General features: G+C 35.9%; 1 protein-coding gene across 5 annotated transcripts in view; it reads left to right on the top strand.

The window, feature by feature from the left end:
* The window catches only part of LOC127554796 (neurotrimin), a 1,375,146-nt gene that overhangs the window by 1,337,071 nt on the left and 22,346 nt on the right, over nucleotides 1–15,729 (top strand). For all 5 annotated transcript variants that reach the window (XM_051986653.1, XM_051986657.1, XM_051986658.1 and 2 more), the window contains 2 exons: nucleotides 7,497–7,631; nucleotides 9,636–9,756. In XM_051986653.1, coding sequence (XP_051842613.1) covers nucleotides 7,497–7,631; nucleotides 9,636–9,756 — 256 coding nt within the window. The remainder of the gene's footprint in view (nucleotides 1–7,496; nucleotides 7,632–9,635; nucleotides 9,757–15,729) is intronic.

Below are 15,729 nucleotides of genomic sequence, written 5' to 3'. Positions count from 1 at the left end.
TATGGAAAATTCATTGGTGCTATCTATCTGCATGGCTGGTCAATGTTCATTTAAAAAAAATTTTTAAATTTAATAATTTAAATGAATTTAAATGAAAATGTATTTCATTTTAAAAAAACAGAATAAGAAAAAAAAAAGGAAAACAGAAAAGGAATATAAATCAAACAAGAATGCAGTCATATGTCCAGCAGAACATCAGGGAGGATACAAAATATATAACAACAAATTACCAGATCAAGAAAGTGTGTGTGTGTGTGTGTGTGTGTGTGTGTGTGTGTATGTATGTATATTAGTAGAAGAATTATATTCATGAATGTCCATTTTTTTCTTCACTTCCTTGTAAATTTTGTTCTCTGCTACACACCTTACTTCATTCTTTTTCCCATTTTTATCCCCACTACCATCCATAGCAAGCTGTGGTTAAGAAAAGATATATTTATGTATACATATGTAGATCTATATATACATACACACATACACACACAACTCACATCTGCTCCTTAATTTGCTTTGCTATTACTTAACTTCTCCCCGTCTATGGATTCCTCTTTTGTCATTTTTCCTTATCCTTTGCTTCCTCATCCACAATCCCTCCCTTCTTATTTCTTTACAGATTTTGGAGGGAGCTATACTCTAAATGACATATAGATATATAGTATTATCTTTTAAACCCATTCCTAATGTGAGTAGATTTTCAGAAATACAAGCCCTTCTTCTCTCTTTAATACTTCTGTGTCTATTCTTCCTCTGCACCTCATCTGTGTAACATAATTACTATTTGTATCTTCACTCTGCCAATCTTTCTTTTGAGCTACTCTATTATTAATGTGAATTTTAAACATATTGTATATATTTGGTATATACATAGTTTAAAAAAATAAACAATTTGTCCATGTTGAATCCCTTGAAATTGACCTTTGATATTGGCTCTTATATGTTAAATTTTCTATTAAGTTTGGGTTTGGTTGATAGAATATCCTTAAAATCTGCAAGTTTGTTGAATGTCCATTTTTTTCTCATTCAATATTATAGATAACTTTGCTGGATCTGATATTTATGGCCACAGGACTAGTTCTTTTGATGGTCTGTAGATATGATTCCAGCATCTTTTATGTAGTCTTTTATTGTAGCTGCTGATAAGTCCTGTGCAATTCTAATTGTAGCTTAACTGTATTTGAATTGGTTTTTTTCTTGTTTTTTGCAAAATTTTCTCTTTGATCTGGGAGTTTCAAAATTTGGCAATAATATTCCTGTGTGTTTCCACAAGGAATCTTGTTGAGGTGTTGATTGGTGGATTATTTTTATTTTTATAGCTACTTTTCCCTCACGTCCCATCACTCCAGGACAATTTTCTTGGGTTATTTCCTGCATTATTGTGTCAAGGGTTTTTGTTTGTTTGTTTTTGGGTCACAACTTTCAGGCACTCGAAATATCCTAATATTTTCTCTTATTGATCTGTTCTCCAGATCTGTCATTTTTCTTATAAGATATTTCGCATTCTGTTCTATTTTCTTATTCTTTATAATCTGTTTTGTTATTTGTTGGTCTCTCATAACTTCATTGGCTTCTCCTTGCCTGATTCTAATTTTCAAAGAATTATTTTCATCTTTGAGGTTGTATCTAGTTTTCTAGTTGGTTAACTTTTTTTTTTCATAATCTGGTTTTTCTTGGATTACTTTAATTTTTTCCTCAATGTCTGTCATTTGATTTTAAATTATTTTTTTGAATTCTATAAATTCTCTCTGGGCAGGGAGCCATTTCACATTAGTCTTTGGGATAGAACCTTTTTTTACTTCAGAAGATGAACCCCGGTCTTCCCTGTTCCTATAGTAAGTTTCTATGGTTGGGTTCTTTCTTTTTTGCTGGTTCATTTTATTTTATTTTAGTAAGTGGTATTATTGTAAGCACCTCTAATCATGGAGGGGAAGGAGGAGGATGGTGTCTATAGCTTCCCTTCAGCTCTCCCCTCTACCCAGGAACTCTAAACCAAGAACGCCATCCTCCTATAAGTGCCCACAGCCAGAAGTGTTTCTGTCCTGCTGTTTCCACACTCTTGGGGATGCTAGTTCCTTCTCACCCAGAGCCATATCTCTGCAGCACAGCTGGGCCTGGTGTTCCCAATCAGCCAAGTTCCCCCAGTTTTCCCAAGGCATACCCCCAACTTTTCATGCTGTCCAGGAGGTAAAAGCCTCTGTAGTTCCTGTTGAGGCTACAGCCACACTGGACTAGCCCCTGGACTCCTCACTTGGTGTTTCTGTAGAGCTAGCCCTGAGGTGTTTGCACTACACAAAAGTTAATCCTATCCTGGGGGGTCTTTCTTCAGATCTTGTTAGATTGTACAGGAGGATCCCTGTTCTGCCCCAAATCTTCATGATTTTTCACCAGTTTATGTTTGCCCTGAGGCACAAATTTGTTCTCTTTGTGGGGGAAATCTGGAGAGCTTGAAATTTGCCAATGTACTCCCCCATTTTCCCAGAGCTGATAAATGTTCAAACAATAACAAACCAGACTTTCTTAAAGGATTGTCAGTGTAGAGAAATAACAAACCAGATTCCTCTGTATCCACCTGCATTCTTCAAGAACAGCAGATTTCTTCTAATTGTACAAGGGCACCTAGTAGTATAACAGTTTTCTTTCAATTAAAGTGATTCATAGTAAAGCAACTTTTAGACATAATTCAGAAAGGAAAACTAAACTTCTAGACTCATGAACTTCTGAACTTAACTGAGACACAAATAAACACAGTTCAGGAAGTCATAGAATAAAATACATTACAGAATGAAACCAAATATAATATGCTCAATGTTTGATTTTCTCATCATTTAATATAATTAAAATTATCAGTTTTATATTCCATAAAGCTATTTATTTTTTGTTTGGTCATAAAATCTTCCCTTATCCATAGATCTGACAGGTAAAATATTCCATGCTCCCCTAATTTGATTATGATAGCATCCTTTTTGTATAAATCATATACTTACTTTGACCTTATCTTGGCATGGGAGTATGAGATGCAGTTCTATTTCTTATTCCCAGCAATTTTTGTCAAATACTGAACTTTTCTTCTGAAAGCCTGGACCTTCTCATGTATCAAATACGAGAGTACTTTGGCCATTTATTACTGTATACCCAATCTATGCCATTGATACACATAAGGAAGTTAGTGTAGCAGTAACAGTTTGTAATAGAGTTTGAGATCTGTTATTGCTAGACTACCTTTTTTAACATTATTTTTCATTAATTCATTGATATTCTTGACATTCTGCTATTCTAGATCAAGAGTGGGGAGCCTTTTTTCTGCCAAGAGCCATTTGGATATTTATAACAACATTCACAGGTCACCAAATTATCACCTTAAACACTGTACCTAGCTTTCAGTTTATCATCATCTGCAGTTGCCTTGGCAGGGCCAAACCAAAAGATTTTGCAGGCCTTACATGATCAGCAGGTAGGATGTTCTCCACCCCTGTTCTAGGTAAATTTTGTTGTTATTTTTTCTAGTTCTATAAACAGGTTTTTGGTAGTTTAATTGGCATTGCACTGAATAAGTAAATTTATTTAAATATCATTTTTATTATATTGGCTTGACTTAACCATGAGTGATAGATATTTTTTCATTGTTCATATTTAAGTTTATTTGTAGCATAAGAGTTCTGCAATTATATCCATAGAGTTTTTGGATTTGTCTTGACAGGTTAATACCTAAGTATTTTACATCATCTGCAATTATTTTAAATGGATTTTTTCTTTCAGTCTCTTTCTGCTAGACTTTCTTGTTAAAATATAGAAATGCTGATGATTTATATAAGTTTATTTTAGTGTCTTGCAACTTTAAAGAAGTTTTAATTGTTTCTACTTTTCTAGTTTATTTTCTAGGATTCTCTAAGTATACAATAATATCACCTGCAAAGAATGATTGTTTTCTTCCCTCATTGTTTATTTGAATTCCTTCCATTTCTTTTTCTTATCTTAGTGCTACAGCTAGCAATGTTAGTATAGTATTCAATATTAGTGATGATAATGGGTATCCTTACTTCACTCCTGATTCTAACTCATCCCCATTATAGATAAGACTTTTATTACATTTTTTTTATTTTTTTATTTTATTTATTTTATTACTTTTTATTTTAAGAAAAGTTCCATTTGTTCCTCAAGTTTTTTTAAAAATAGGAATGAGTATTGTATTTTGTCAAAAGCATTTTCTAAATCTATTGAAATAATCATATAATTTTTGTTATTGATAGGATTAATTAAGTTCATAGTTTTCTTAATATTGAACAAATCCTCCATTCCTGGTTTAAAGCCCACCTGGTCATAGTCCATGACCTTTATTCATATTTCTATACTCTCCTTGTTAATATTGTATTTTTATTTTTTGCACCAATATTCATCAAGCCTCATTTCAGTTGAAGTAGCTCTTCTGAGCTTGAATCTGTGCTGACTGATCACCTCTTGTCATATTACAATAATAGTTAACAAGGTCAAGATGACCCTGGTACTAGATGGAAAGTTGCTATTGTTAGCAGTAGTTTAATGAAAGATATTTTCCTAAGAATACTGTATGTGAAATCTTATGTCTTCCCATTTTTCTCTCTTTTCAACAGCAAAGGTTGAGGACAGGTTCTAAGAACATCTTATTAACAAGCATGCATTTTTTAAAAAGTACCTGATGTACCCATTAGTCTGTCATCCTCAGGAAGATTAGAAATTAGATATGGACAATATCACTATATATTTGGGTATCTACAGTCTATTTCAGTGTAAAGTTGGTTGTTGAATACCTAATGTGCAGGTGTGAGGGATCATACATGTAAGATGGCAACTTTTAGTAATTATGCCTCAGGGATAATTACTGACTGATAGAAAGAATCTCATCAGAAAATAACTGATGCTTACAATTATCAAAATCATTATTCCATTATTCCAAAGACTGATAACCCCATTAGTGAATATTTCTTAGAAGACAGGGTATTTTGGTCTGGAAGAATAACATAACTTTCATTTTTTTGTGGGGTGGGGGGAACAGTGGTCACTGCCCTTTCTCATCTCATCTCATATCTAAGTTTGGTATGACCCACTTCAGTTTCTTCTTGTAAGAATCATTGGAAAAAGTTAATCTCATTTGCTTTTTTTGTCTGAGAAGGGCAGAGATCTTGGAAGACACTCTAACTTGGTGGGGGGCGGGGGAGGCTGTTTGAAAGGTTAGAGGAGAGAGCTAGAGCTTTTCCTGCATCAGAGAAGTTAAAAGCAGTTACTATGGAAATTTTTTATATATCCAAGTCTTATTGGTAGATGATTGCTTGACAACTTACTGAGATCTTTCCTTCCTTTCAACTGAAGAACTATAACAAAGAAGAAAGCATAGTATTAGTAATTTAGACTATGTCTAAGAATAGGATTGCTGGAGAGCCAGTTTCTATCCCAAATTCAAAAGCCCATTACCCGGCCCCAGTTCTCTTCAACTCCCCCACAAAATATAGATAGATAGCTATATAAGCAGGGCATCACAAGAAAGTTGTATTCTCCAAAGCACATAGAAGACAAGCCACTGTCCTGGTCCTCATACTTCACAATATAATGAATGCTAGGGGAAACCACTAGATGTTGTAGAGGTAGATTTTCTTGGTAGGTCAGATCCTGAAAATACGTTTTGCAATAAAGTTTGTTGAAGTTGAAAAAAACCCAGTATTCAAAAAAAAAAAAAAAGTAGTGAAAATGATAAGCAAAGGTCTTCACTGATATTTTTATGGACTGGCACTCACTGAGTTGCCTTACCAACTATCTAATAAATCTTAAAGTTTGTATTCTACCTTTCAGAATGTTAAAATTCTGAACATCACATCACATCAGCTCTATGGAGAGAGACTCCCTCAGTTAAGTGGTTCCTTCAGATAAATTACCTCATGCAGTAGTTATTGATCCTATAGGTTAGTAATTGAATTTGGTCTTCTAACTCCTCTTTTCTCTCTCTTTCTTCTCCCCCCTCTCCTCCTATCCATGATTCTATTTGACCCATTGATCTTTCCTTTACTCTTAGTGATTGTATTCTTTCTATGCATTGTTGTATTCCAAATTTATTGCTATATAGCTGCTATTTTAGTTATTTTAACAGACTCACATCCATAAATATGAGATTACAAGACATGAGATATAGAATGTAGAAATTGAAGAGATCTTATGGTTATCTTAATGAATGAAGAAAATAAGATAATGAAATGAAGTACCTTCCACTTGACCACAAGTAATCAGCAAGGACAAGATTTGAATCCAGGTCACCTGATTTCAATCTAGTGTTTATTCCACTACATAGACACTAATGCATTAGAGTGTCCCAGAACTGAGTGTATTTTTGACCCAGGAATTTGTTTGCTAAGAGCATGACACTTCAAAGGGCAATATGACAAATCACATATTATAAGCCAGCAGTTCCCTAAGCATCATACTCAAAACTGGTATGAATTCAAATAATGTTGTATGTCCTGTGGGAATATGAGAAAGTAGTAGGTAGGAGTATCAGAGATAATTTGTGATTTAGGGTAACCAATCTTTAAAAATAACTAAATGCTGTGTAGATACTATGAAAATTTTGCCCCATTATTGTACCTTACTTCATAAGCCAGATTCTAGAGTATGCTATTTTGAAAAGAGTACTAGACTTGCAGTATTCTTCATGCTTTTTTGTCTCAGGACCCCTATACATTCTTAAAATGTATCGAGGACCCCTAAGAGTTTTTGATAATATGAGATATTAATTGATATATATGTTAAATTTTTAAATCTTAATATTATTATGAAAAAGATTTTAATATTAGAAAATTTCTTTTTATAAAGATTTTTATTTTAAAACACATGCATAGATAGTTTTCAACATTAATTCTTGCAAAACTTTGTATTCCAATTTTTTTTTCTTCCTCTCTTCCCCCATTCCCTCTCCTAGATGGCAAGTAGTCCAATATATGTTAAACATGTACAATTCTTGTATACATATTTCTACAATTATCATGCTACACAAGAAAAATCAGATCAAAAAGAAAAAAAAAGAAGAAAACAAAATGCAGGAAAACAACAAAAAAGTGAAAATACTATGTTGTCATCCACACTCAATCCCCACAGTCCTCTCTCTGGGTGCAGATGGCTCTCTCCATCACAAGACCATTGAAACTGTCCTGAATCACCTCATTGTTGAAAAGAGCCATGTCCATCAGAGTTGATCATCACATAATCTTGTTGTCTCACAGAATTTCTGAAAGAGTCTTAGGAGACCTTGTATTTTGAGAACCACTGCTCTAATGTGATTCTGGAAAATCACTTTCAATTCAAATTGAAATTCATTTGAATTGAAAATCATTTTCATTTCAAAATCATTTCTCTTGTCTGTGAAATGAGTGGCTGGCTAGACCAAGTGATCTCTTGTCTTCCAGTTCCAAATTCTTTGATCCTCATTTCTCCTCTTCCGCCCACCCTATCCCAAAACATTTCTCTGTTTCTTCCTGCAGCTGTTGGCTTCATGAGCGAAGATGAGTATCTGGAAATTCAGGGCATCACCCGGGCACAGTCTGGAGATTATGAATGCAGTGCTTCCAATGATGTAGCAGCACCAGTGGTGAGGAGAGTCAAAGTTACCGTGAACTGTGAGTAGCTTTATAGGTCCTCATTTTAATAAGAAGAGTGTGGGGTCCATGATAGGCAGAAGGAGAGATTTGTACTTAGATCCTCCATGCACTGCAGCAGGAAAGGGAAGCTTTATTCATTCTCCTGGGTCAAACTGAACTGGCTAGCATGACATAGGAATCTTTTCAATCTGAGCTCCGCAACTTGCTTCCTGCATAGCCAGATAGCTGAAGTACTATCTTTAAATGCTTAAAAGAATATCCTCGCAGAAATTAGGCATGGACCCACACTTAACACCATATACCAAGATAAGATCAAAATGGGTCTATGACCTAGGCATAAAGAACGAGATTATAAATAAATTAGAGGAACATAGAATAATTTATCTCTCAGACTTGTGGAGGAGAAAGAAATTTGTGACCAAAGATGAACTAGAGACCATTACTGATCACAGAATAGAAAATTTCGATTACATCAAATTAAAAAGCCTTTGTACAAATAAAACTAATGCAAACAAGATTAGAAGGGAAGCAACAAACTGGGAAAACATTTTCACAGTTAAAGGTTCTGATAAAGGCCTCATTTCCAAAATATATAGAGAACTGACTCAAATTTATAAGAAATCAAGCCATTCTCCAATTGATAAATGGTCAAAGGATATGAACAGACAATTTTCAGAGGATGAGATTGAAACTATTACCACTCATATGAAAGAGTGTTCCAAATCATTATTGATCAGAGAAATGCAAATTAAGACAACTCTGAGATACCACTACACACCTGTCAGATTGGCTAAGATGACAGGAAAAAATAATGATGAATGTTGGAGGGGATGCGGGAAAACTGGGACACTAATGCATTGTTGGTGGAGTTGTGAACGAATCCAACCATTCTGGAGAGCAATCTGGAATTATGCCCAAAAAATTATCAAAATGTGCATATCCTTTGACCCAGCAGTGTTTCTATGGGCTTATATCCCAAAGAAATACTAAAGAAGGGAAAGGGACCTGTATGTGCCAAAATGTTTGTAGCAGCCCTGTTTGTAGTGGCTAGAAACTGGAAAATGAATGGATGCCCATCAATTGGAGAATGGCTGGGTAAATTGTGGTATATGAATGTTATGGAATATTATTGTTCTGTAAGAAATGACCAGCAGGATGAATACAGAGAGGCTTGGAGAGACCTACATGAACTGATGCTAAGTGAAATGAGCAGAACCAGGAGATCATTATACACTTCGACAACGATATTGTATGAGGACATATTTTGATGGAAGTGGATTTCTTTGACAAAGAGACCTGAGTTTCAATTGATAAATGACGGACAAAAGCAGCTACACCCAAAGAAAGAACACTGGGAAACGAATGTGATCTATCTGCATTTTTGTTTTTCTTCCCGGATTATTTATACCTTCTGAATCCAATTCTCCCTACGCAACAAGAGAACTGTTCGGTTCTGCAAACATATATTGTATCTAGGATATACTGCAACATATCCAACATATAAAGGACTGCTTGCCATCTAGGGGAGGGGGTGGAGGGAGGGAGGGGGAAAAAAAATCGGAACAGAAATGAGTGTCAATATAATGTAATTATTAAATAAAAAATTTAAAAAAAAAAAAAAAAAAAAAAAAGAATATCCTCAAAACAAATGACTTTTAATTGACTGGAAAGCTAAGGTGCTTCAAGGAAGACAAGGAAAAAGGTATTGTACAGGGGAGTAGGTGGAGAATGATATGAAAGTAAGGCAAGATTGAGGGAGAACAGCTCCTGACAAACAAGGAACAAGAATAGGCATAGGTGTATGGGAGGAATTGGCAATGAATGGTAGTTAGGAAGAGGGCTGGTGGTGAAATTTGAAGCCAAAGAACATTAAAAGTTGACCTTCAGAACATTCTGAATGTTCTTGTTCTCTCTCTCTCTCTCTCTCTCTCTCTCTCTCTCTCTCTCTCTCTCTCTCTTTCTCTTTCTCTCTCTCTCTCTCTCTGTCTCGCTCTCTTTCTTTCTCTCTCTTTCTCTCTCTAGACCCACCCTACATTTCAGAGGCTAAGAGCACAGGAGTCGCTGTGGGACAGAAGGGAACGTTGCAGTGTGAAGCATCTGCTGTGCCTTCAGCAGAATTCCAGTGGTATAAGGATGACAAAAGGTAAACAATCTAACTGGACAAGAGGAATTTCCCTCAAACCTCCAGACTATAATCTGATGAGTAGAAATGAATTCTGGTAAAACTTGTTCCCAATCTTCTTTCTATATGAGAATAACAAAATCAAACCAAACCAGCAGGGGCTAACACTTTGTTTGGGATTCCTGGATTACACCCTTTTAATACTGCTGGACACAACAATCTCTTCTGACCCATGAACTGAAGAAAACCAGATACAGGAAAGCAAAACATAAAGAAAAGCTATCAGAAGTACTAGAAATTCTGTGAAAAGACTAAGAAAGATGTTTGCTGCCTCAGACTATTTTTAACTTATTCTCAAGGCTGTTAAGAGGTTAGGGATGGACAAGACAACACTGGGTGGGGCTAAGAAGTCACACTTACTCAATAGGTCTGCAGTTCAACCACAAAGTATATCAGTAGCTTTGTAAGGAAGGGTCAGTGACCTAACTTAGTCCAGGCTCTGTAGCAGGCTATCCTATTCTCTCACCAAAGAAGGAAAGATGGCAGGAAGTGTGGAGGAAATCTAGTGCTTTAGTTCTTTCTATTGTAGTGGGTGTTATTGGGATATTTGTTGTGATTTAGCCAAGATTAAAACTCCTCACTATAAGGAGTCGTAAGGAAGCCTTTCATCTCAGGGTCCTCCTGTTTCAATAAGGGCAGGAAACATTATGAATATCAAATAATTATTGTAAAGCAGCTGAAAAAATAAAGACACATAGAAGACCCAATCTCTGGGCCTAAAAGATTCTGTTAAATCAAAGGGAGAGAGTGTCAAGAGCCTTAAACTGGCAATGAAAGGGTTCTCAAAAGTCAAAAGAAATATTCAAAGAGAATAGAATGTGACCAAGTGAAAAGAAGGTTGTAGATTAGCAATGGGATTTAAAAAAAAAAAAAAAAAGATGAGGAGGTAGAAGGAGAGGGGCAGAAGAAGAGCTTCCTGTCTTAGTCAGAGAATTATTGCTATGTCACAATTTCTTTTCTTAAACTAAACTTGATTTGGGATTTATTTATCATCAAGTCACTTTGCCATTAGATTCACAATTCTCCAAGTTTGATTCCAAATGACATAGCAGTCACTTCATTTATCAAGGCTGACTCCAACTAAATCCTTCAGTAAGGGATGTCAGATGCACAACTCCCAAGTTATAGATAAAGAAGACAAAACACAGACAAAGTACAGAGGTTGGAGCAGAGCAAAAAATAGAACAAAAAAGTTCTGCCACTTAACCTGCCCAAGGAATGATACTCTTCCACTGAATAAAGAGTATACTCTTGGGAATCCTATTTTAGCAGATTTCTCCTTGTAGAACTAGGAAGGGAGCTGAGGTATGAGGGGATTTTTGGTAGATTTCTTGTACTGGTAGAGGTGAAGGGCAAAATGGAAACTCTTGAATATTTGCCCTAAACACATTCCCTGATTTTGATTCTTTTTGGAAGGAAAAAAAAATGAAGAAAAAGAAAATGAAAGGAAAAAAGAAAAGGTATTGAGGGATACGAAACTCGTGATAGGTAAAAACAGACAGTAATAGGTAAATGAAAACGAAAAAAATACTTCCTCTTTCACTTCTCCCAATTTCTTGCTATCTCTGTAGAAGGGGCAGCACCATCTGCTGTTACTGGTGAGTTGAAGGTAAGAGAGCATAACATGAGATTTCCAAAGGTTGCTGACATACAGGAATTTTATGCTTCTTTTGTCTGCGTTATTCTGCTGTTACTTGTCTTCTCCACTCTTTGTCTTTCCTCTCCTATCCTATTTTCTGTTTCCTTTCTGCTTTCTCTCCCCCCCCCCATCTTTTTTTTTTTTAACATTTCTGTGTCTTTCTGTCTTTACCACTGCCTATCTCTGTCTCTGTCTGTCTTTTCTCAGTTTCTGTCTCACAGCAGAGTACATATCTGGAGGCAGAAAGATCTAAGTTTAAGCCTTTTCTCAGACATTTACTAACTACTATACATTGAATGTATTATTTAATCTCTCCCAACCTCAGTTTCTTATTTTGTAAAATGGAGATAAAATGGAGATCAAAGTGTATTGATGACTCTGTGACTAATGAAAAACCTGAAAATTAGTTTCTGGGCAATTAGTAGTCAATTTATTAATTAGACTAGTTAATAATAAATAAATTTAGTCTTGGTAACCAAAAAGAAACCATGGAAAAACTAAAAGCCTTAATATACTTTTGGGAAAGAGTTTGCTCCAACAAGTGAAAATCAGTCCTAATTTTTGACATTTAATGAAAAGGTAGGCTAGTAGTCTATAATTTCTCCTGTGGAAAAAGTGACTTGATCTTGAGATTCAGTCACCTAGAACAACCCGGTTAAGGGAATCTATCTCCATTCAGGTCCCTCTAGTGGCTTTTCTCTTTCATAAGCTGAGTCACCCAGAACTCCCATGGAGGAGGACAAGAGCAGGGACTTAATTCCTTGGAGCAAGAATTCACCCAGATTAAATTCTGTTTATACTCTAAACAGAAGCAAGGTCTCCTACTTGAGTGGGATCCCACCTTAAATTGAGGAACTCTGAGCATGTTCCCAGAGTGTTAAAGACAAATTATCAGTCAGCCATGTCCTTCAGAGACCAGCTGACTGACCTCCAGGATCTGGGTGCTAAATGATGAAATAAAAAAGAGAAAAAAACCCTTGTCTTAATTTTTTAATTAGTTGTTAGTTATGATAGAAAAATAATAATTTTTCTCAAATCCTAAATAACACAACATACTTTACAAAGCTCAAAGTGCCATGTGAATGCTAGCTATTATTATCCATATATTTTATTTTCCTCCATTTGAGGGAGTTGTCATTCTCCTTGGCATCTGACTTAATCAGAACTTCGCTGCTCTTGAGCTTCCTGTCATTGACAAACTCTCTCATGTTCCTAAGCCTGCCAAATGATGTCAGTGGCTGAGCCTACAGCTCAGTCAGGGCCGAGGGAAACAGGTATTCGGACTGGGGCGGGTTGGGGACACTGAAATAACCTCTTTCTCAATTTTCAATAGGTGAGCGATCATCAAAGGCAAATTGGAGGGAGGTTTCTAATGGTCAGTTTCTGGATGGCTCATGATGGAGGATTTGAATCTACAGAGTGGATTTAGGCATCCCCATCTCCCTATGGGCATTGTCAATCTAGGGGAAAAGAAAGGAGTCACGCTTAATAGGGGCTGCTCCACTGCAGGGACAAATTAGCCAGGGGAAAGATCAGAGATGAACTGAGAAAAATCGAGTCCCAGCGAGGGGGAGGAGAAGCTGGGGACAAATTGGCTTGGGAGACAGGAGGAACTATACTGTGAAAAGAAAAGCCTATGATTCCAAGAGCTGCAAAGTGCCGCAAAGTGCTGTCAGGCCACCCAACTCTGCTCTTAGCTAAAGACATTTCAGAGCTGTCAAGCCGGAACCTGCCTCCTGATTAGTGTCTCTCCTCATAATACAACCTGTGTTCAATTCACAACTCAAGTCTGATGTGAAGCAAGCCTCAGCATCTGATGGATGATAGAGGAATGGCACACAAGAAGCAGGAGTGAGGGGTTGGGGGCAAAAAGCAGCCTTCTTGACAAGCCAGCTTTGTTTACTCGGTTGTCCCCTAGAAGATGGGGGTCCAAATATCATGCCTGAGATTTCGGAATTATTAAAGCAGAGAGTGATGACACATTCATTTCATATTTAGTGACACACAAATTACATTGTTATTATTGACATAGTCAGAGGAAAATTCCTATTGCCAGGGTTCTTGTGCATGATCCCTGCCTCACCAGATTGTTGATTTAACCCCCAACTGTACCTCAGTGGACATTTGCAATATCCTGGGAATTCAAAGTCTGTTCAAAATATTGAACTCTTTCCTTGGAGCAATGAGAATTTGTATTCTTTCTCCTTCTTAGGCTTCCATGGCACAATCATTTTCTTGTTCATTTATCTGTCTTTGCTCAATGTCCTTTGTTGAATCATTACTCATTCCATTCTATGTATGGGCTTTCTTTTCTTACCGATTTTATAATCTTCCCTTAGTGATCTCATCTTTTTGTGTGTTTAAGTATCATTTCTATGCAGATGACTTCAAAATCTACATATGGTTCCCTAATTTCTCTCCTGAACTCCAGTTCCTTATCAATTACTTGTTCAGCATTGCCAAGTGTAGATTTCATTAGTATCTCAGGCTTAAAACAGATCTCATCATATTTCCTAATTCTGTCCTTCCTACAAACTCCTCAAATTCTCTATTTCTGTTCAGGCATCATCATTCTCCCAATCATTATGTACATTCTCTTGAAGTTATTCTCTCGTCTATCCTCTCCAATAGCCCTTCTTCCCTTCATAACCAAATAAATAAATAAATAAATAAATAAATAAATAAAATAAAATAAAAGCTTAAATTCTATGGGTTTCAACAGTGCAACATCTCTTACATTTCCCCCTTGTCTCCAATTCCAAGACTACAACCCTCACTTAAGCCTTTATAATTCTCACATATTTTAATAATCCTTAGTGGTTCTCCTTCACCTAAATTCTCCACACTCCTACCCATTCTCTATAAAACTGCCAAAATAACTTTACTAGATTTGATCATGTCAGTTCTTTGCTCAAAAACATCCAGTGATTCACTGTAAGGGAAAAAAAAAGCAAATTCCTTAGGTTGGAGCCAGATTTTGAGGGGCCTTGAATTCCTGGCCAGTATTCTAGCCTTATTTCACATTACATTTTTTCTAACATTCCATGTTCCAGCCAAACTGGATTATTAGTTAGTTTCAGAATTTAACATTCCATCTTCCAGCTCTGGGTATTTACACAAGCTGTCTCCAATGAGTAGATGCCTTCACTACTAATCTCTGTTCTCAGAATTTTGTTGCTTCTGGTGCCATGTTCTTCAAGAAACCTCTTCTCCCACTCACAATTGATTTAGTTCTTTCCCTTTCCCAAGTAATTTTCTTCTACTTATTTATGCACATGCTATATGTTTTCAGAGACATTTAATTTAGAATTTAAGTTAATTGTTGCAGGAATTCTACTCCCATTTTTGTCTGTTGGAACCCTATCCAGATAGTTTTGCATGTAGTCTAATAGAAAGAGTTCATTGTATGAAATCAGAAGACCTGAGTTTAAGGTTTAGAAATGTCACTTTGACTTTGGGCATGTTATTTCATTATTGTGGGCCTTACTATCTTTCTCTTAACAATGAAGTGTTGGGTTATTTGATCTCAAAGAAACTGTAAAATACCAAATACATTAAACAAATAACAGGAATTTGATGTTTTTTTTTTTAATTGAACTTGACAATCTCTTATTTTGGCTACTTTCCTTGACAAATGTTCTATCCAAACTCAACTAATCTATTCAAACCACATCCAAGGTGTTCACACTTGCTACTTGAAACAATGATGCCCTGGATAAACAACTGACTCTTTTGCTGAGTTCTTTACATTTTCATTTCAGCTCTTTTCCAGCAACATTATCATTCTGACCATAGTGTAGGGACAGACTCTAAAGATGGACAGACAAATTGCTTCAAAGAAGACAAAAGATTGTATTTTCACTAAATTTCTTTATACTATGTAGAATAATAGGAGATTCTTAATTATTAATAATACCTCATATTGGAACAGCAACATAGCATAGTGGATAAAATTCCAGGGTTTGCAGTCAAGGAGACTCATTTTTTTGAGTTCAAATGTAGCCTCAAACATGCCCTTACTATAAGATCATTAGCAAGTCACTTAACTCTGTTTGCCTTAGTTTCCTTATCTGTAAAATGAGCTGGAGAAGAAAATTCTACCATCTTTGCCAGAAAAATACCAAAAGAAGCCACAAAGAGTCTGACATGACTGAAAAACAATGGAACAACATTGGCATTAAGACTTGTAACACTTGTTACAAACATTTTTCTCATTTGATTCTTACCAAACTTGTGTGAGACAGGTGCTATTTTTAGTCCAATTTTTCAGTTGTGGAAATTGAAGTTCACAGTGG

This window comes from Antechinus flavipes, chromosome 3, assembly GCF_016432865.1.
Source record: "Antechinus flavipes isolate AdamAnt ecotype Samford, QLD, Australia chromosome 3, AdamAnt_v2, whole genome shotgun sequence".
Lineage (NCBI taxonomy): Eukaryota > Metazoa > Chordata > Mammalia > Dasyuromorphia > Dasyuridae > Antechinus > Antechinus flavipes.
Note: the sequence above shows the minus strand (reverse complement) of the source record. Positions and strands in the feature narration are given on the sequence as shown.